The 21,331-nt window shown below is 48.5% G+C and overlaps 1 protein-coding gene across 1 annotated transcript; it reads right to left on the minus strand.

Moving 5' to 3' along the window:
• Positions 1–756: 756 nt before the first annotated feature.
• Positions 757–20,197, minus strand: LOC134578573 (dispanin subfamily A member 2b-like). Its single transcript, XM_063437543.1, has 2 exons — positions 19,973–20,197; positions 757–915 (listed from the first exon to the last, which is right to left on the minus strand). Exons 1-2 carry the CDS (start codon positions 20,195–20,197, stop codon positions 757–759), a joined length of 384 nt encoding a protein of 127 aa, XP_063293613.1.
• Positions 20,198–21,331: the final 1,134 nt, after the last annotated feature.

Here is a 21,331-nt window from a genome sequence, read left to right on the forward strand (position 1 = left end):
ATCATTTCTAAAATAAATATAATAGTATAAAAAAGTATTATAGCATTTAAAAAAAATTATCTTGTACCGTCTGGAAGGAGACAGTGACCTGAAATGTTCAGCACAATTAGACATAAAGTGAATGACTAGTGGCTTCGGGCAGAGGCTGCTAATCATTCCCAGAGTATAAATGTGGGGGCTACATTTTATTCTGGGAATTACATCGAAGTGAAAACGTTAACTGCTTTTCCAGAATCGGCTGTAAAGTTATCGCAGTTCCCTGGAGTATCAGAATAAACCTTGTGCTAAAAGGATGCAGATAAACTCAAAGAACGACAGAATAACTGGTGATACATGTTTAATACACTTGTCATTCAAACTACAGTACAACGTGCCAGATCAGAGTACCTTGAAATACAACGGGAGAGAAAAAGTGTGGGACCCTGACATGTTAAATTTTATGTGCATTCTCTTACCAGGGAACGATTGACTAGATGCTCAGACACCATTTGACGGCTTGCGGAGTGTCATGGGCAATACAAATATTAGCCTTGTGGTCAACTTCCCATCACATTTGAGTGCCCCGCAAATGTAAACTAACTGGGGTGTTTTTATCATGAAAACAGTTCACAAAAATGGTTATAACAGGCTGCCCTTCAAACCCAAGCCCCTCTAAACCTGGATTAAAATAAAAAATAAAAATAATGATTTGGTGAGAAGAGTAGAAGGACAACCACTGGTGCACATAGATTGGGTCCATATGGACTCTACATTGGCTTACACAGATACAACCAAGTATCCTTTCACAGATAAGACAATGATGATAATGAGTAGCACAAGAAGGCTGAGCACGGTGGCAGCAATGTTCAAGGAGCGAGATGTCAAACCATAGGACTTGGCACCACCAACGTCCCCATTCAGCTTCCGATCTCGAGACTGTGGATTAAGAAAACAGATTATGGTGGAGACCATTAAACATATTGCTTACTCATGCATGTCCTTATTCTGCAAAGCACCTTTTTATAGGTGATTGATGATTATCAGAGAGCATTACAGGGGATTGTGGAAAGTCAGGAAAGAGTGACCAGGTTGTTGGGAGTGATAATAGTTTTGTATACACAAAATATCAGTAAAAGCAGAATCTACGGTAACAAAGGGCCCTTGTTACTCCACAAACCACACACTTCATTAACTGCCCTAATGAGTGAGACCCATCTATGTTAGGAAAGAGTCTCTATATAAGATGGTGGGGGGCGCAAAGGAGAGGAATGACCACTGTGACAGACTGCCTGGCACCCCGACTGGGTGCCTCCGCCAATCGCTGCCTCCTAGTCGCCTTGAGTACTATAAGCACCGTAGCCCCTTAGCTGACACAGCTTGGCTGGGTTCCCGCCATCTTCCCCCCACCCTGGACCTAAGTCAAGGATCCATTAGTGGGTGAACCTCTCCTCCTCCAGAGAGTATAGCAGGTATAGCTCTTACAAGAGCTAGTGAGAAGAGACCAGTAATGGAAAGATATGGGGGGGTGGGGCCGGAGAGACCACTAAGGGAAAGATATGGGGGGGCCGGAGAGACCACTAAGAGAAAGATATGAGGGGGCCAGAGAGACCACTAAGGGAAAGATATGGGGGGGTAGAGAGACCACTAAGGGAAAGATATGGGGGGGTAGAGAGACCACTAATGGAAAGATATGGGGGGGGAGAGAGACCACTAAGGGAAAGATATGGGGGGGGTAGAGAGACCACTAAGGGAAAGATATGGGGGGATAGAGAGACCACTAAGGGAAAGATATGGGGGGGCTGGAGAGACCACTAAGGGAAAGATATGGGGGGGTAGAGAAACCACTAAGGGAAAGATATGGGGGGGTAGAGAGACCACTAAGGGAAAGATGGGGGGGGGGGGGAGACTCTAAGGGACACTATAGTCACCAGAATCACTGCAGCTTAATGTAGAGTATACGACTTAATGAAGTGGTTCTGGTGTCTATAGCCTGTCCCTGATGGCTTTTTAATGTAAACACCCACTGTGTGCAGCACTGGCGTTGGCGCATATGGCAGATCATATGGGGGGGCATTGGGATGTCACATGGTGGACAAAGCATGTGGGTGAGGCGTCAAACTTTTTTTTGTCTAGGGCATCAAAAGTCCTTGACCCGGCCCTGCGTTTATGTAGTAAGGTAGTGAAAATACTACTTTCTAAACACGTAGTGTGAGCAGCTAATAAAAAAGCCCCTCCCGCCTCCTTACTTTCTCACAGTTCCCCTACCCACCCCCGTCACAGCCCCTACCCTCTGTCACAAGCCCCCTACCCCCGTCACTGCCTTTCCACCCCCCTACCCAGTCACTCCCCTACCCAGTCGAAGCCCCTCAAGCCCCCCCAACATGTCACAGCCCCTCCTACCCTCTCACTCTACCCCCCCCCACCCCTTCATCTCCCCTACCCAGTCACTGACCCTCCACTCCCCCGTCACTGCCCCTCCTCTCCCCCACTCAGGGGCAGTGACGGGGGCAAATCCCCTCCACTCCCCCATCCCCCAAATCCCCTCCACCCCCCTACCCAGGCACAGCCACTCCACCCCCCACCCTGTCACAGCCCCTCAAGTCCCCACTTTCTCACAACCCTGTAAACCTGTCACAGTCCCCTCCTACCCTGTCACAACCCACCTTACTGGCTGTGGGATGACAGCCCCCCCCCCCCCTGTCATACCACAGCCACCCACACACCCTGTCACCCCCACATTGTCACCATTTCCAAGCACTTTCAGCCCCCAACTGTAGCAAACCTAGCCACTTCAGACTATAGAACTGTGACTCTAAAGGTTGTCCTAAACACTGCTGCCATATTGTGTTTGAATGTACTTTGCATTCTGTGTTGAAATGTATACTTGCCTGTAATCCTTCTAGCATTCATATGCCGAAAGCCGCTAGCATTTACATGGTTGTTTCACGAACAGCAACTTTACCGGCTGTTCGTGAAACAAATTATGTACCGAACCCAAGCCCACACACTGAGGGTCGTGTGGCACCAATTACCAGATTGCAACATTGTTGCAATCGGTATTTAAGTGCGTTCCTAGGTGGCCGTCGTTCGACTACCGACCACGCGGCGGTCGGCCATCTTAGATCCTTTGTCTCCCCAGCGGTGTTTGGTCGTCGAGCGTGTGGAACTAAAAACGGCTACCAGAAGACACGAACACCGCTGTACTTCCAGGCCGTTCGGGAGCTCCGGTCTTCTCCTATTGTGGTTCCCCATCGGTGTTCAGTACTTTGAAACAAATGTAATAAGCAAATGTATTTTGTGCGGCATTCGGTTGTTTTAGCTGGGATCTGAGCGGTATTCACACGAAATGTGCACTCAGAACCCAGCTATCTACCGAACATCTGTTCGTGTAAATAATGTGAAAATTGTTGGAGTTATGGATTTAAATGTGAAATGCCGGTTCTGGTGCATTGAGGGATAATCCACGTAACGGTATATTTCAGTTGGAGTATCCCTCTCGTCCAGCAGTGCCTGATGGGAGAAATGCTCCAAATGTTAAGTCCCCCATGTAGTCCCTTACTGTATTACCACTGCTATGTCAGTAAGGAAACCCCTTGCATGGGGACTTGCATAAATACTGGAAGCTGTGAATAAAGACCTCAGTTGACTCCCAGAACTGTGTTTCGTCCGGTTACTGGGAGATTTGGGATATTGCCTTACTTTTCAGCGCGTACTGTGGATTTACCCTTAATACCAGCGGAGATCGTGGATTTTAATATTGCACTCTGCTACACACACACTGTCACGCCTCACATAAACACTCCTAATCCTATCACTCTCACCCTCTCCAACCATACCAAACGCACCTGCCCTTGCTTTACCACAATTACCCGATCACATTAACCCCCCCCCTCAATCCTGTCAGACTCACCTTCTCTTGCACTGTCACACAGTCCCCAACCCTGCCACACTCACATAAACCCCTCCAATCCGGTCCTCCAACTGTGCCACACTAACCACAAACCCTGTCACACTCTCCCCCTAACCCTGCCACACTCACATAAACCTCTCCAAGCATTGTATCAATTTAGCGAAAGCTGGAGGTCCTCATGCAGAGCGTGAAGACAACCACCGTTATTTAGCTGGCCAAGAGTCCGCCAATGACCCAGAAGCGCCTCTAGTGGCTTTTTGATACTAGTGGTGGCGTTAACCCTGCAATGTAATTATTGAAGTTTCTCAATAAATGCCCAATTGGAGGATTAAGGAGACCGACACTGCACCCAGACCACTTCAAAGAGATGAAGTGGTCTTGGTGCATTTTATGAATGAACTTGAGTTCTGTGGAAGAGAAAGCATTTTGATTTAGAGTGATCTGTTTTCATGGAGGGGATTTATTTATTTAAAGACAAGCTGCCAAAGAACGTGCACATCTAACGTAAAAATCAGATATTAGATTATGACACATGAGGTAAACCCTAAATTATGAAGATTTGCTAGGACCTTAAAGAGAGATTCTTTAAGCACCACTTCAGCTTTGCATTACTGGGGACTTGGTTATCTTTAAGCATAAATTAAAAATCTGCACTTTTTTTTTTCCTAAATGGAAATAGTAAGAGGAGACACTTCACACAAAGTTTTTCATGAAGCGAAAGTGCTTTGGGGGTCTGGAGTGTCCCTTCAATTAAGCAGGTATCCCAAAGTAATGGTTTGGATTTACCACTAAGCAAGACACTCCAGGCACTCTTTCAAGTTATTATTACAGTCTTACCATGAACTGTTCACAAATTGTTAAATCCTAAAATTGGGAAGACAGTGCCTGTCTACCCTGCCCTCCCCCTCAAATTCACAAAACTGTATGACATAGGAACACATGGTTTTCTGAATGGGAAGCCACTTCACCAGCTTAAAAGGAAATCAAATGACCCTCACTCACCTCTCAGCACAGTTTTGTACTCAATACTTTGCTATCAATCTAGTAATTACAAATTGCATCTCTAAATATAGTCTCACTCTCCTTAATTAGAAACATCTATTGTCCAGCCCTCTGCATCACAAACTTTAACCTCATGCAATCAAGCTCTAATAGTTATAATGCACGAGCTTCCCAAATAGTTTGAGCCCCTTTCTTCTGGACTCTGGAAATCTATTCTAAAATGAAAATAATTTAACCCTTATATATCCTCACCCTTCCTTCCAATGGTCTGGTGATTTTTAACAACCCACTCACAACCTCTTCTTCCATTGAAAAAATAAAAACAATTCTCAGTGACTTGATATAACAATTTAATTAGACTCAGATGTCAGGAAGGTCTGGGCTGCACTAAGAAAAGCCTTTCTCCCGTTAACCATTGATAGTGGGACAGGTTTCTGAAGGAATGAGGAGAATGATTTCTGTGTTCCTATTAGCGGAGACCAACTAAAACCACTTGTGGACCCATTTTCTCTCCCAACCAAGGGTTTAAGAACTGTTGGTTTATTTACTGAGTATGTGGATCTATTTACTAAACAGTGAGGTATGGTAAGTTGTGAACATAGAAATGTTGGGCTAAAGTAGTTGAGAAGGATCTAAACTGGTCAATCTTGACTTAATAATAATAAATATGAAGCGCACACACAAATACTGTAAATAGTAAATTAAGTTGTTTCTTGAAAAATGGCACCTGTCTAAAGCATAGGAGGCCTTCATTGTTTCATTATGTTCACATTGCAAAGTTCATGTGTGCAGGTAGTGGTTATTGTGTGGTGCGATTCCATTACAATCATAAACCCGTTTCCCCGTCCTCCCCCCAATTAAAACCAAGAGACATAAGTGTGGTATAAAAAACAGGCCACAGCTTTATTTATAAATAACAAGTATCAATATATAATAAGTATAAATATATAAACCAATATTTTAATTCAAACTGGTCCTTGCCAACCGGACCATAACAACTGTAGAGTACCACCTTCCGGGGTACCTGCCCTCCCCCCCTCGTCCAAGATAACTGGCCTTCACCTTGGCCTTCCAAATCCCCATGCCAACCCCTGGCCGCCTTTTACTGGCACGGGGGGCACGCCCAATTACCAAAACCTTTCCCAGGTTAGGGGAGGGACCAGACCCAGCATTCCTTCTTCCGGTGTACTCCGTTTCCCAACTGGTTCGGCAAGGACCATACCCGCCACTAGCACCTGCTGCATTTAAGCCTAAATCAGCGGGCGCGACCCCCAACTAACGCCATGGCCTGCTCTAACGCATCCTGCAGCGCTAGATTAAACAAATCTAAACCCACGTCTGTTAAATGCACCCCGTCCGGTCGAAAATAGATCGCTGCTTCCCGCTCGAATATACGGTGTCGCACCGAGACACCCCCGACCCCGAGAACAAATTTGGAGACCCTCTTGTTAATTTTAACCCTGCAGCGCTCAATCGCCCCCTGATCCCGTGCGCGGCGCCAGTAGTTCCTAGACACTATCCCTGACCAAACTAAGCATAGCTGGGGGAACAGTACTCGCAAGCGCGCTAAATCCCGTCTAATCAGCTCCCCAAGCCCCCACGCGGGCAGCGCCCCAAGATCATTGCCCCTCATATGAATCACTAATATATCAGGGGCCCCCAAGAAAGTGGCCAACTGCACCACCTCCGGCAAGAGCTGGCCCCAGCGCATGCCCCGAAAACCAAACCACCGGACCTCAGCCAGCTCCCGGGGGATTCCAAGACGCGTCCCGCCCGGGCGTACCCCTGCCCGCAGGTGGGCCCAGTAGATGAAGGAATGCCCAATCAGCCAGATCCGTCGGCCGGACCCTGCGGAGAAAACACAAGGGGGGTACCTATCAGACGCGTAGGCCTTATATAAGAACGAAACCTCCCAGATTCCCACCTCCCAATCCTCTGAATCGCTTGATCAGAGAAACCAATCCGAGATGCTTCAGTAGCTGCCCCAATCCTGAAAGAATGACCCCCAAATTCCTCACTCGGGATTCCCAACCTGTTGAGCGCCAACCGGAATACCCTGAGGAATTGAAAACGAGACAGGTAGGTACCATCCTCGTGAATTAACAGCGGGCCCGCCACGGTTGGGCGTACAGAGCAGTAGGACTGACACGCGGCGACTGGGCAAACAGACGAATTAGGGATGGTGCGAAGGGTAACCCAGCAACCCTTTCCAAAAATGTCAGTTTTGGACCGTCGTAACAAGAAACGCACCGCACCATTCACGAAGAACACATCGTGAAACAACAGACCTCCCAGGGTCCCCCTGCTTGGGCTGACTAGTTCCCCGATCCGAAGGGCCCCAAAAAAGGCAAAAGTGAAGGCTAACAGAAATAGGCAGGCTTCATGAGCGGAATAACATACCTGCGGAAGCACCGAGGCGATCCCCAGCAGCAGTGCCCCTGAAACCGGCCTACGAGAATCCCGCACCCGAGGGCCCTTACGCCAACCGCGCATCGCAAGCCTAACCAAGCAATCTTTAGTAACATCTGGCACCCGGGTTAGGTTAAACCAAAAACTAAGACCGGATAGCTTCCCCGACACAGTAGTTGGGGAACACCCACAAGCCTCCCAGAACCAAAGCAAACGCAATAAACCCTGGACCCGTTCAGCAGAGGAAGCGTATCCCCCGTACTCCTGTTCCAGAGCGACCCAATCCCCCCAAGCCTTACCATACCGGACCCATGTCGCCTCCGACACCGAGGACCGTATCCATTCCCTTATTCGCTCAGGCCAAGGGACCACAGTTCTCTGGGACAGGAGAGGCCTTCCAAGTCTGCTCCCGGAGCGGCTGTCCGAAACACCTGCCATTGAAAACGAGAAAGAGCGTCAGCCGTGGTATTCATGACACCAGGAATATGCACAGCGCGGCAAGTCACGTTCAGAGACAAGCATCGCAAAACAAGTCGCCGCAAAAGCCTGACCACCGGAGGGGAGGAGGCCGTTAAATTATTGATGGCCTGAACCACGCCCAGGTTATCGCAGTGAAAAACGACACGCCTGTCTTTGAGTTCCAACCCCCATAGGTGAACCGCCACCAAGATGGGAAAGAGCTCCAAGAATGCCATGTTCTTGGTAAGACCTGAGTCGACCCAGGCCACAGGCCAAGGTTCCGCGCACCATTGTGACCCCAGAATAGCCCCAAAACCCGAGGAACCTGCAGCGTCTGTAAACAAGTGAAGCGCTGCATTTGAAACCTCTGGCTGTTGCCAGTAGGATCTTCCATTGAACCCATCTAGAAAAACAGCCCAGACTGCCAGATCCTCTCTAAGCGCCTTAGTCAAGCGGATGAAATGAGAGGGTTTTGAGATTCCGGCCGTGGCGGCGGCCAGGCGCCGGTTGAACACTCTGCCCATAGGCATGATCCGACAGGCAAAGTTCAGCTTGCCTAGAAGGGATTGAAGCCGTCTTAAGGTGATCTTTCGCAAGGAGCCCACCTCCCGTACCGCCCTCCGTAAATCTACCAATTTGTCCACCGGAAGCCGACATTCCCCAATAACTGAATCAATTTCGATCCCCAGAAAGGACAGGCACGGGGAAGGGCCAACTGTTTTGTCGGGTGCCAGTGGCACACCAAACCCACAGGCCACATCCGCCACCGATTGCAAAATGTATCCGCATATCGGGGAATGTGCGGGACCAACACACAGGAAGTCGTCTAGGTAGTGAAGGATGGAGTAGTGACCAGACTCCGTTTTCACCACCCACTCAAGAAAGGAGCTAAAACATTCGAAATAGAAACAAGATATCGCGCAGCCCATCGGGAGGCACATATCCACATAGTAGTGCCCCTCAAAAGAACAACCTAAGAGATGATGACACTCCGGGTGAACCGGCAAGAGGCGAAAAGCCGATTCGATGTCGGTTTTTGCCATAAGTGCCCCAGGTCCCGCAGCCCTAACCATACAAACCGCGGCATCGAATGAGGCGTACGAAACCCGGCAGAGTTCCGCTGCTATGTCATCATTCACTGAACTCCCGTGGGGGTGCGATAAATGATGAATGAGCCTAAATTTTCCCGGTTCTTTCTTGGGTACGACTCCCAATGGTGACTGCCGGAGATCAGGGAGAGGCGATTCGCGGAAAGGGCCCGCCATACGGCCCATAGCCACTTCCCTGGCCAACTTTTCCCTGACCACCCCCGGGTGATCATTGACCGAGCGCAAGTTCCGGCATGCATTGTATGCCGGTCGAACCTGGTGGGGAATCCAAAAACCAAACTTGAAACCCTCCAGTAGTAAGGCGGCCGCCTTTTTATTTCTATAAAGTTTTAGCCACGGTTGCATCGCGACGACGTCCACTGGCGTCCTCGCCCTTAGCGCCCATGGTCTCGCCTTTGTCGCCAGGCCTGCCCCGCTTAAAGCATTGCGAAGCGGGGTGTGATCCCCCACACCCAGAGCACTCGTGCTTGAAACGACAACTGGCCCCAAATTTACATTGTCCGTCGTTATACTGCCAACAGCAGCCCGTTCGTCGCTGATTGGCCGACGCTGCGGTCGAGGACCCCGCGCCGGCCCCCCCAAGAAAGGACGAGAGGCCCCCTTGATGCGACGCCGGGCGGGTCATGATGGCCAGCCACAAGCCAATGTCCATCTGATCCCAACTCAGTGACGGGCGAACAGCTATGCGTTGGCGGAACTGTTCATCATAACGCCACCAGCCTAACCCGCCATAAGTCCGGCACGCATTCCATATCGTATCCTGGTAGCAAAAAAGGGAAGAGCACTTATTAGGGGACTTCTCACCTATTACACTAGCCAGGATAGAAAAAGCCCTGATCCAATTACCGAAAGTTTTTGGTATCTTCCGATACCTAAACTTCTCCTTGTCCTTCTCCGATTCTTTTGCATCCGGATCGACCGAGGCAGATCCTCCATAGGGAGTAAGGAAAAAATTTCGACAAATTCCCCTTTCTCTACCTTGGTTCACAATTCGGGAGTTAAATGGAGGCCCAGCGGGCCTGACCAGCATGTATGCCGCCCCATGCGCAGCGGGCGCAACCCCAGCCCCAGAGATCGCAGTAGCGTTATCTGGAGATCCTTTGGGGTGCTCAAGTTCCGCTACAGAAGGAACTGATTCCACGGGGCCATTGGGCCCTGCAGGGGCAGGCGAGGGGGATGACACGACCCCCAAATGATTTGACCCCCCACTAGCTGCCCAACCCGACCGCAGTTGATCATCTAGGGCCAACGGGGGCTGAACCCCCGGGCGAGGGCCCTTCTCCATAGACTGTAAAAATTGTTTCATGGTTTGCAATAAAGAAGACCATTCAGGTGAGACCCCTGTGCCAAGACCCCCTAAAACAGACCCAGGTAAACCAGCATACTCACCAGCCGAAATGGGATGTGAAGGCAGCTGCGGCCCCATGACCTGGCCACTAGGCTGCAACGGCCCCACAGGAGCTGTAACCGCAGGAGGGACTGCACCAGTGACAGCATCCGAAAACCGCACCGTGAGGCGACCAGGGTCGATCTGTGAAGAGAGTATAGGTGAAAAGGAACCCAGCCCGCCCGCCCCCGCCGTGAAAGCGCCTGGAGAAGCGGATGGGAAACCAGCAGACGTAGGGCCAGAAGGGGCAGAATGGGACCCATCAGCGAGAGTGCCTGGAGAGGTAAGTGACAGCCTGGGATGATGGGGGGCAGGGAAGCCAGGGTGGGCCCCAACCATGAGAGGGCCAGCTGATGGGGCAGACAGGGGGCTGGGGGCAGGTCCAGTAGGACCAGAAAGGGGCCCAGCCACGAGAGAGCCAGGTGAGGAGGAGGGGGGGGGGAGGGTAGGGACAGGCACCGTGGAAAGGGGGTGGGCGCCATCCCCTAAGGGCCCAACTGCAGGTGGAGGGGCAGCTGAAACAGTGACAGGTACAGGCCCAGGGGAGGCAGAGAGGGAAGGGAGAGCAGGGGGGGGGCTGATATGGGGGTTAGGCGATCTCGACTCCCTACCACGGCCCCCAGAACCCCCCACCCCCCTAGAAACAACCCTGCCGACCTGCGGCCTACTCACCGTACCAGAAGAGGGGGTTAGCAACCCACGGACCGCCTGAGCTCCTGCCCGCGCCGATCGGGTAGTTGGTGCCCTTCTGGCAAATGGTCTTGTGGCCGCCCTCCTCAAAGCCCGCGAGACCGGAGGGGATGGAGAGTCGGAGGCAGCGTGGCCCGCATCCGTCCGCCGCGTGGCCACCTGCCGGCCTCCCCGAGCACCGCTCGAGGAAGAGGTGCTAGGCGCACAGGGAACTTCACCGGCCGCATGGGACCTGACACGCGGACCGGAAACAGGGCTCCCCAGAGCCCGCGAGACCGGAGGGGAAGAGATGCTGGAAGCAGCGTGGCCCGCATCCGTCCGCCGCGTGGCCGCCTGCCGGCCTCCCTGAGCCCCGCTCGGGGAGGAGGTGCTAGGAGCACGGGAAACTTCGCCGGCCGCGGCCGCATGGGACCTGCCGCGCGGACCGGCCACAGGGCTCCTGCTCCTGCCCCTCACCCGACCCTCCCGCGAGGGGCTATACCGGGTAGGGGGGCGTGCACGACGTCGCTGGGCGCTGTGGTTGGTGTGAGAGGGAGCAGCCACACCAGCAGCACCCTGCAGCCGCGCCAGCTGGGACTGCAGGTGCCGGCCACCATCTTGAAGGGCCTCAGCCCGGAGGGCAGACAGAATGGACTCAATATCCATAACCCTGGCCGTGGGATAAGCAGTGGTAACAGGCAGCAAGGAGAAGATGTTACCAGCCGTTAATTTTTAAGATGGCTGAGGTAAGGGAACAAAATGCCTGCTCTTTATATGACCCCACCCTAACCCCCAGCCTAAGCTACACCCCCAACTTGTGACACCTACACCCACCACACCCACACATGCCTCCTATCCGGCTAGCCTTCAGCCCGCCTCCTCTGGGCCTGTTCCTAACACAGCCCTCCAGGCTTTACAAAAACCCAGGCATTTAGACATTGCCCCGTTCTGTTCCTAAAAGGCCTGCATGTTGGGAGTTGGCATGTTTGATGCCTAGCTGACTGGTCCCTTCACTGGGTGGGACCTCCTCTTTTTCCAGGTGGGCTTGCTAGTTATGAGCACCACCAGTGATGCAAGTCAAATCACAGACCATGTCTCCTCAGAGCTGCCCACCTTGTCCCGATCTCATGCCTCCCAGTGTTGGTAGGCACGCTAACTGCAATGGCTAGCGTGTGGTGATAACTTGCACTATGGATCATGTGGTGGAAGAAACACAACACATGGCATGCTTGGTTTATTGACTTTATTTGCGTGTTGCTTCATCCTGCTTATAAAGTGATATTTACAGCATGCAATAAAAACATAAACGTTGCATGAACATCTCGCAGACGTAAGAATTAAATTGTGAAATGTTGGGGATTCACCAGGAAATTGGCAATTTAGCTCATTTGGAGACAGAGCGTATTTGGGAAATGTTTCCATTTTAGCAGTTTGGACTAAAACGTGCAGCTCCTTGGTGAATTTGCAGTTTAGAAGAAGCACAGGGCAGCAGGTACCCAAGTCTCACAGGTCTTTGCAGCGTCCCTGATGGGCAAGCATAAAGACAGGTGTGACATAGAACACAGAGATCGTCTGCACATCAGGATCACAGTGGATTACCAATTACAAGGAAGGGGGGTATATATATCTGAACAGGAGCAATAACAAGCAAAGGGTGACCAGGAAAACGCTGCATATTGTGCTGGCAATGTTGAGGTTACGGGCTGTGGAACCATATTGCATGGCCTTGGTCCTATTTCCAATCAGTTTCCAATCCCGAGACTGAAAAATAGAAAAATAAGGAGATTATTAAAAAAGGAAATTGTTTCCCCAGTGTGACTTCTTCCAATTTCCATTACAATGACATTTCCTCTAATTCTGACTGGCATAATACAGTTGTACATTTTTCCCATCTTAAACCCCATGCCGTTTCCCCCATTGCCACTAAAATGCTATTACCCTCCCTGCCATCTCCCCATTTCACTCCATTATCGTTTCTCACAATTCCCAACTCGTGTCATTTTGTCTAAATTCACACCAAACTGATTGTCAAAATCCCAGTCACCTCCCATCTGCGCCATTTCCAACCTCATGCTGTTAGCCTTGTGGCGAAAGTGACCTCGCCACTGGTTTTTGGAGGGACCTGCTTGCCAGCCTCTTGCCCTGCGACTATGGCCCTGGGATGTATTGCCCTTTAAGGAACTGATTTGGGCATATTGTATTTTATTATGCTGCTGCTGGCCCTTTAAGAATCATCTGGGGACATACTGTGGAGTTACTGGGTGGCCACCATTTCAAGTATCAGAGGCACATGGTGAGAACAATGGATGAAGCACATGGTGAGAACAATGAATGGCGGCCATTTTAACTCACAGACACTGTTTTGACTTTTCTACACGGTGCCATCTAGCCGGTATTTGATGCACAAAGTCATCGTTCAATAGTTTTAAACTACAGAACAGGGGACACATTTAACAGTAATTATTTTTCATATAGACTGTATATGTTCTGCGGAATCTGCATTAAACCGTATCTTCCAAACTACTGAACGGATCTGGGTGAATTTTGGATATGTGGTTCACCCAGATCCCCCGGTTTCGATGATATTTTCTATGGGGTTCTTGCATGTTTTGGGGTCCCTGTGATATGTTTTATAATACTGTATTTTCCTGCCTGTGATAATTAAGTTAGTCTATTGTGTTGAGATAATTGTATCACAGGCAGAGCGGAGGATTTCTGATGTAATGAATGAGAGTGTTAGCTGTGTTGTAATGTGTTGATTGGTTGTTCTTCAAAACCCTGTGGGCAATACTATGCTTTTACCCATACCCCCTCCCCCCCCCCTCTAAAATGTAAAAAAAAAACATCCCTGCACCCCCACACATAAAAACCCTGCACTCCCACACATAAATACCCTGCACCCCCACACATAAAAACCCTGCACTCCCCCTACACATCATATTCATACCCCCCTCTATACAAAATCCCTGCACCCCCACTCATAAAATTCCTGCACTCCCACACATAAAAACCCTGCACTCCCCCTACACATCAAATTCATACCCCCTTCATATTAAGACCCTGCACCCCTTCACATAAAAATCCTGTACCCCGCACAAAAAAAAACTGCTTACCCCCTCCCCCACACACACATCAAATGCATACACCCCCTTCATATAAAAACGCTGCACTCCCTTCATAAAAAACAAACAAAAAAAACTGCAAGCCCTGGGTCCTTCACAGGAAAGTTCATGCACCCCTTACATAACTCAAATTGTGGAGAATTCTCTGCTCTGAACACTACTGCCTCCGCGGTGCAGCCCTCACATCGGATCTTTCCACTCCTGGAATCCGTGAAGGCGGGCACGTCTACCCGTGCCACAACACTCCTCCCCCTGCTCTTCCATTATACTGCAGAAAGTGCGGGCCGGGCTGACCTCGGCCAGCGCTATGAGAGTGGATGGCAGTCATGACACCCCCCTAGTGAGTGGCACCCGAGGCGGGCTTCTCCCCCCCACCTCCCCATTAGCAGGGCCATCTTTAGCAGCTGCCCCGTGGGCCCCGTGATTTGAGCAACCCCCATGTACCCTGCGGTGCGGCTGCACAGAGCCAACTAAGGAGGCCCCCCGGGTGGCCCATGCACTAAGGGCCACCCAGTAAGCATGTGTGAGCAGGGGCCGGTCGGGCGCTGTGACACTTAAACAGCGCGACCGGACCCCTTCCTGTACCGGCTGGGAGGAAGTGAGTGCCACGCGTCACTTCCTTCCACCGGAGATAATAGCCGCGCGGGAGGAGAAAGGCAGGAGGAGGGGAGTTCAAGAGGAGAACTCCCATCTGCCTCAGCCTGCCAATGGACCCCAGGGAAACCACCCTCCAGGAAAATGTAAGAACCTGGAGGGTGGCTAAATGTGTGTGTGTCAGTAGTATGTCTGTGTATGTCAGTATGTCTGTGTGTGTCAGTATGTCTGTGTGTGTATGTCAGTGTCTGTGTGTCAGTATGTCTGTGAGTGTGTGTGTCAGTATGTCTGTGTGTGTATGTCAGTGTCTGTGTGTCAGTATGTGTGTGTGTGTGTGTGTCAGTAGTATGTCTGTGTGTCAGTATGTGTGTGTGTGTGTCAGTGTGTGTGTGTGTGTGTCAGTATATCTGTGTGTGTGTCAGTAGTCTGTCTGTGTATGCCAGTATGTCTGTGTGTGTGTGTGTGTCAGTATGTCTGTGTGTGTGTGTGTCAGTATGTCTGTGTGTGTGTGTCAGTATGTCTGTGTGTGTATGTCAGTGTCTGTGTGTCAGTATGTGTGTGTGTGTGTCAGTAGTATGTCTGTGTGTCAGTATGTGTGTGTGTGTGTCAGTATGTCTGTGTGTGTGTCAGTATATCTGTGTGTGTGTCAGTAGTCTGTCTGTGTATGTCAGTATGTCTGTGTGTGTGTATGTCAGTATGTCTGTGTGTGTGTCAGTATGTCAGTGTGTGTGTGTGTCAGTATGTCTGTGTGTGTGTGTCAGTATGTTTGTGTGTGTATGTCAGTATGTCTGTGTGTTGGGCGTAATTGGGGGGGGGGAGAGGAAGGGGCAGGGCCTAGGGGGCCCAAGAAAATGCTTTGCTCAGGGTCCTATTCATATTATAGTCGGCCCTGCCCATTAGTACGCCACTGACAAGAGGACTATCTGTGCTTGTAATAACTGAGCAGAGAACATGTAGCCCCTTATTCATGCCTTGTGGTATAAGGCAGCAAAATGCTGTCCCCCTTCAAAGTGCCACATAGTTCAATGGACTGAGCATGCTTTTTATAGGGGCCCTGTCTTGTTTTCCTTTGATTTTCTTTTCCTTATGCCTCCTGCGTTTTATATCGGATCTCAATACCGGTTTGTATCCATTTTGTTCTTGATAATGTTTGTCGGTTTGTCCTTCTGAGGGATTCTTTTACTGGTGGATTGTGGGTAAAGTTTATTGGTAATTGAACCGAGCTTTAAGCCTCACCCATTGTCAAGTTTTATCAGCTTGACTGTTACACACAAGGGTCGAAAGAAAAAAACGATTATAAATAGGATGGCGCAAATGGGAGAAGGATCTGAGTACATGCAGCAACCAACAAAAACAAAGCCTGGTAAAACAATTTGAACATAAAATACCTTACAGTAGTGATGATGCGCAACAACAAAATTTGTATTCACTATGAACCTCTCATAGAGAGTGAAAGTAACCCTGTGTACATGAAATGAGGTGTTTACAGAGTGGAAATTTTATTAGTAATTGAAAAACAAACAGTGGTTGTGGTAAAACAAGGCACAATCTGTAGGTATACTTGCAAACATGGAAATCACTCTGACACCTATTAAGGAGACAAAAACAGAAAGAGGGCTCCTAGTGCAGCATAGTAATTCACTTATAAATATATAAAATAAAGCAAACAGAGGTGCCTTTTAGGTGTTACACTCACAAGATTGGAGTGGTAAAGGCACCACTCGTTGTTATAGCACTCAGGGAGGATCAGCCCCTAGAGTGGGTGGGATCCGTGGAAAAGAAGCTTGCAATCCGGATCTCGGGTAAGTATACTTTATTAATAGCAATTTAAAAACAGCAAAACTTGTTGTGGAGGTAGTTAGTCCGCTCACCAGCCTCAAGAAACCGCAAAAAAAGTTCCATATACTCATTGTAGCAGAGCGGCAATATTAAATCCCACGATCTCCGCTGGTATTAAAGGTAATCCACAGTCAGCGCTGAAAAGTAAGGCAATATCCCAAATCCCCCAGTAACCGGACAAAACACAGTTCAGGGAGTCAACTGAGGTCTTTATTCACAGCTTCCAGTATTTATGCAAGTCCCCATGCAAGGGGTTTCCTTACTGACATAGCAGGGGTAATACAGTGAGGGACTACATGGGGGACTTAGCCTTTGGAGCAATTCTCCCATCAGGCACTGCTGCACGAGAGGGATACTCCCACTGAAATACACCGTTAAGTGGATTATCCCTCCGTGCAGCAGAACCGACATTTCACATTTAAATCTATAACTCCAACAATATTCACATTATTTGCACGAACGGACATTCCGTAGATAGCTGGGGTCTGAGTGCACTTTTCGTGTGAATACCGCTCCGATCCCAGCTAAAACAACCGAACGCCGCACGAAATACATTTGCTTATTAAATTAGTTTAAAAGTACCGAACACCGATGGGGAACCACAATAGGAGAAGACCGGTGCTCCCGAACGGCCTGGAAGTACAGCGGTGTTCGTGTCGTCAAGGAGCCGTTTTCAGTTCCACGCACTCGACGACCAAACACCGCTGGGGAGACAAAGGATCCAAGATGGCCGACCGCCGCGTGGTCGGTAGTCAAACGACGGCCACCACGGAACGCACTTAATTAACGATTGCAACAATGTTGCAATCCGGTAATTGGTGCCACACGACCCTCAGTGTGTGGGCTTGGGTTCGGTACATAATTTGTTTCACGAACAGCCGGTAAAGTTGCTGTTCGTGAAACAACCAGGTAAATGCTAGCGACTTTCGGCTGCCTGCATACGAATTCTATAGGGATTACAAGCAAATATCCATTTCCATACAGCAAGCACAGTACATTAAACAGAATAGGGCAGCAATGTTCTGGATAACCTTTAGAGACACAGTTTTCTAGTCTGAAGTGGCAGGTTTGCCACACTCATGCAATGTAAAAATCCTCCGGCTGCTGTTGCCGACTGTCTCCAAATCACTTCCTGGTTCCGGGTTCGTAATGCATTTCGCCCCGCCCACAGGGCTTTGTCAAACGGCTACACACAAGGAAAAGTAGTCATTACTTTTCTTTACATGGGTTATGGCAACCTTAGTGGCCAGAAAACATTAGGATAGATTCAGACTGTGGGAGTTATAAAGAAGTAGGTTACATTAAAGGGATACTATAGCAAAACAACTTTAGCTAAATGAAGCAGTTTTGGTGTACAGATCGTACCCGTGCAGTCTTACTGCTCAATTCTCTGCCATTCATGAGTTAAATCACTTTGTTTATACAGCTCTAGTCACACCTCCCTGCATGCGACTTACACAGCCTTCCTAAACACTTCCTGTAAAGAGTCATCTATTGTTTAAACTTCTCTATTTGACATTCTGTTTCATTCAGAAGTTAGGTTTAGGTGAATTCAATGATATTATAACAGGCTTGTATGTCATGAAGTGGTTATCCTGCCAAATGCTCTGTTATTTCCTGTTTTGTTTTTTTTCTAAATGACACATTATGGAAAATATATAAATAAAGTGTGTGTAATTTATATAATACACTGTATTCCCTCCTGCCTCTCTCCTCCCACACATCGGTCTCCCATTCATGATTGGCCAGAAACCACATGGCTAACCACTAAGGTAGATTTTAACAAGTAGACTGTGCCTCACTCCCGAGTATTAACACCGAAACACATCCAAGAATTGATATTATAGTGCAGACTTTACGCAAGGCATGTGGGATTATTTATACACTGCTGTTGTTACAAGTTTCCCAATAGCCATTGTGTTTGCTTTTTGGTTTAGGTATCTCCATTTAGTTGATTAGCCTTTTCTGTCTCTGGCTTATCTTTAGAGGCACTGGGCCTCTGGGCACTTGGGATTTTTTTGGCTTGGATTGGGACTGGTCATTTGCTGATCTCTTGTTAGGCTATTTACATTCTACTATTTAGGCCTAGAGACGTAGACAATGAGAAGGAAGTATTTGCTTCCGTGTTTCCTAACTAGAACCTTTTTTACCGGACCTTGCTTTAGTACTATGTTATTCAGAATACTAGGAGAGTTTCCCCCATTTATATCCTGTAACGTTATCTCTACGTTTGCTATCTCATTATGGCAGACTCTTACAATTAACCCTTTTGGGCACCCTCTCTCGTAGTTGTGCCAATTTTTATTTTTGATCACACATACGGATACCTTTGAGTGGTTTTATTACCTTTATATGTCTAATAAAGATTTTTTTTTTGGTTGTACTTTAGACCTTTTCTCCTCTATCTAGGTACTCCTGCCTTATATATAGTACCTTTCATTAGGTATAATAAGGTATCACTTTCACTGTTCTGTGAGATTCATTTCTGGTGACTTCTTTAGGGTGGGTTGTCCACAAGCCCTTTTCTCCATTGGACTGTCGGGCCACCACCGCATTCACTTGGTTTACCCTCAAACACTCCCTTTGCTTTGTTTTTGTACATTATTATATTAGTTTGTAATAGGGGACTTTTTAACCATTGGAGTTGTTTTGCTGCTCACTTTATTAATTAGATTTTTTATTCACTTTTGGGGGAGTTATTTATGGAAGACACTGTTGATTGTAACTCCTATCACTCTAAGCTGATGATGGGAGTTACAGATCTTGAATACCCTTACTGTGTATAGTCCTCTAATGCAGACATTGGAGTTTTGGAGCACTCGGTTACTCAAGCCCTATTTACACCCTAAACCTTAACTCTATTTGTCCCCTAGACCCTAACCTAATAACCATAGGTGCACAAGGTTTGCTGGGTGTGTCTAGATACATCTTCATCCATCCCCGTGAGCTATCTGGGGAATAAAAATAAAATCTCCCCAGACCAACGTGGTGCTCTACTCCCTCTTACAGCGCCTGTTCTCGGCACAAGGAGCCTAGAGGAACCAGGGAACCTGGGAGAATGCGTGGAAGATAAATAGGGGGGGGGGGCAGTGCGTGACCCTGTTTCCCACATATAGAGCCTAAAAAAATCCTGCTGTGTTAAACTAACATGTTCCATGAATTGCATTATGACACTAAATGTATAAATGCAATCAGATTATTATATAAATCTATATTTCCATTCTGTATTAACCGAAACCCCAAATACACAGCAATATATCCCCATTTTATGTTGTATAATTAAATCCAAATATGGTGCTTCTCGTTACAATTTATGTGTTTTTTTTTCTCCTGCATTAGGGAGGCCTTAGGGATAAAAATAGAAGAGTGCCAAAATCAGACCCTCTTGGGGCTCCGGTCCAGGTTCACCCCGCTTCCCAGAATATACTGTCATGCTCAAGCAACACCAGAAACCGTACATGTTTCAAGATGAGTAGGGTGTCTTGATTCTTACCCTGACGGAGTACACAAGAGCAAGCAGTCCCAGACAGAAGACGTTCATGTACACCATGTTAAAGATTGACCATGCCAGATGGTCTCGTATAGGAGGTCCAACAGGTGGCATGGCCACTGAAGTGTCTTGTATCGGAAAGCTGTTCATATACTGGATCCCAGTGTTCTCAAACAATGGTTGATCGTCCGATACTGTACTCTCACTAGTTTCAGATCTGCTCTCCATGGTTGTGACAAGGAAATTAAAATATAACTCTTGATTCAGGTGAGGTCTTATCTTTCTGCTGGAACCAGGGGAGGTGCTTGTGAGTAGGGTTAATGTTCTGCTCGTGACATAGCTGGATTCAATGAATCACTCATTTAATGAAGGATTATAGTACACAATGAAATAGATATATCATTGCTTTCTTTTACACACGGAACTCCAAGTGTGAACAAGCAAGGTGTGTGCGAGGTGTGCCCACTAAGGACCAGTTTGTTTTGCATCTCCCCCCTTTACACCACCACCTGCCCTTTTAATCCTATTCAGTTGCTTGTTATCTAATGGAAGATAAAAAGCATGAAAAGTGAGCGAATAAATATATTTATTGGACTATCACTGAATAAAACCTGACTGCCGGCCAAGCAAGTCATATGTGGAAGGTGCTCCTCAGGAATCAACTGACGTAAAGCATATAAATTGAGATTAAATCCTCGCTATTTTCAGCAGACACCCTGCTCTACGCACCTGAGGAAGCTATTTCAGATCTTCTGATTGGAATTTTTAGTGGCATTGCAAAGTGCTTACAGTGTACGTGCAGTTTGAGATCTGCGGGCATATGTGAGGTTGAGGAGGTGGCCTGTTCCAGCTGATATTTGGTCCCTGGGCCCCCCTATTGACTGGTGAGGGTTATTCTGGTCCTCACTTGAGTGCATCCTTTGCAACAACAGAGAGACCTCGCTGCCCTGCTTGCCGCACAGGGCCTTACTTTTAAGATGGCAAAGCCTTTCCCTGTGGTGCCATCTGTAGTGGGACAGCTGGTAACCGACCGATTACCTCTGCTAGTTCCCTTCCTTCAGCCGATCAGGAACTCTAACATGGTTAGGGGACTTGGATCCATGCGCTCCCAGGAAGAGACGACACTCAGTCCTGGAAGCTCTTAGTCTTACAAGGACTTTCCGCGTTGCATCCCCTGCAGCTGGAACAGCAGACACAGGGGTTAAATCTTCCTTCCCTCCAGTAACCAGAGGACACATAGTTCTGGAGGTTTAAACACTGACAATCTTCCCCCGGGCCCAGGGGGGTTATCCCAGTCCCCCCGGATCGCATAGCATCTTCCAGTGTGGAGTGGACGCCTACTCTGTGGTAATCTAGGAAGGG

Source organism: Pelobates fuscus, chromosome 12, assembly GCF_036172605.1.
Source record: "Pelobates fuscus isolate aPelFus1 chromosome 12, aPelFus1.pri, whole genome shotgun sequence".
In the NCBI taxonomy this organism is placed as follows: Eukaryota; Metazoa; Chordata; class Amphibia; order Anura; family Pelobatidae; genus Pelobates; species Pelobates fuscus.